At 73.0% G+C, this 552-nt stretch overlaps 1 protein-coding gene across 1 annotated transcript in view; it reads left to right on the top strand.

Moving 5' to 3' along the window:
- The first annotated feature begins 272 nt into the window (after positions 1-272).
- Positions 273-552, top strand: part of Slc2a1 (solute carrier family 2 (facilitated glucose transporter), member 1) — a 30,747-nt gene continuing 30,467 nt past the window's right edge. The window contains exon 1 of the mRNA XM_005410625.2: positions 273-537. Coding sequence (XP_005410682.1) covers positions 520-537 — 18 coding nt within the window. The 5' untranslated portion in view covers positions 273-519. The remainder of the gene's footprint in view (positions 538-552) is intronic.

The following is a 552-nucleotide window of genomic DNA, read 5'->3' as shown; positions in this document are numbered from 1 at the left end:
CAGCTCCTCCATTATGCTAGAGGCTGCAAAGCTCAGAGAGGTGCGCGCACTTGCCCAAGGTCACACAGCGAGCGCCTTCGGGTCCGGGCGCACCAGGAGCAAAGCGTATCCGCCAGCAGAACTAGGAGCCTGCCAGAAGCCCTCCGCCCCTCCCCCGGCGCTCCCCCGGCCCTCCCCGCGGAGCCCCTCCCCGGACGTGCCCGTCCAGGCCCCGCCCACACGCCCCTCCCTCCTGACACACCAACCGGCCAGCCAATGGCCGGGCTCCTATAAACGCTCCGCCGGCGCGCGCTCGGGAGCTCGGACGGAGGCTGGAGCTATCGCGTGCGGGTGTGCGGGTCGCGAGCCGAGGTCCGGTCCCGAAGTGAGCGCACTTGCGCGCCGCGAGCCAGAGGCGGGAGGAGGCAGTCGCAGTCGCAGTCCGAGGACCGGAGCGGAACCTCCGCCGAGAGCGCCGCCCGTCCGCTCGTCGCCGCCCGCGCCACCCGGCACTGCCAGAGCCACCAGCGCCGCGCGGCCATGGAGCCCAGCAGCAAGGTGAGTCGCGCGCCG

This window comes from Chinchilla lanigera, unplaced genomic scaffold (genome assembly GCF_000276665.1).
Source record: "Chinchilla lanigera isolate Chin_1 unplaced genomic scaffold, ChiLan1.0 scaffold00136, whole genome shotgun sequence".
NCBI classification, from domain to species: domain Eukaryota; kingdom Metazoa; phylum Chordata; class Mammalia; order Rodentia; family Chinchillidae; genus Chinchilla; species Chinchilla lanigera.
The sequence above is the reverse complement of the archived record's forward strand: the minus strand, read 5'-3'. Positions and strand labels throughout refer to the sequence as shown.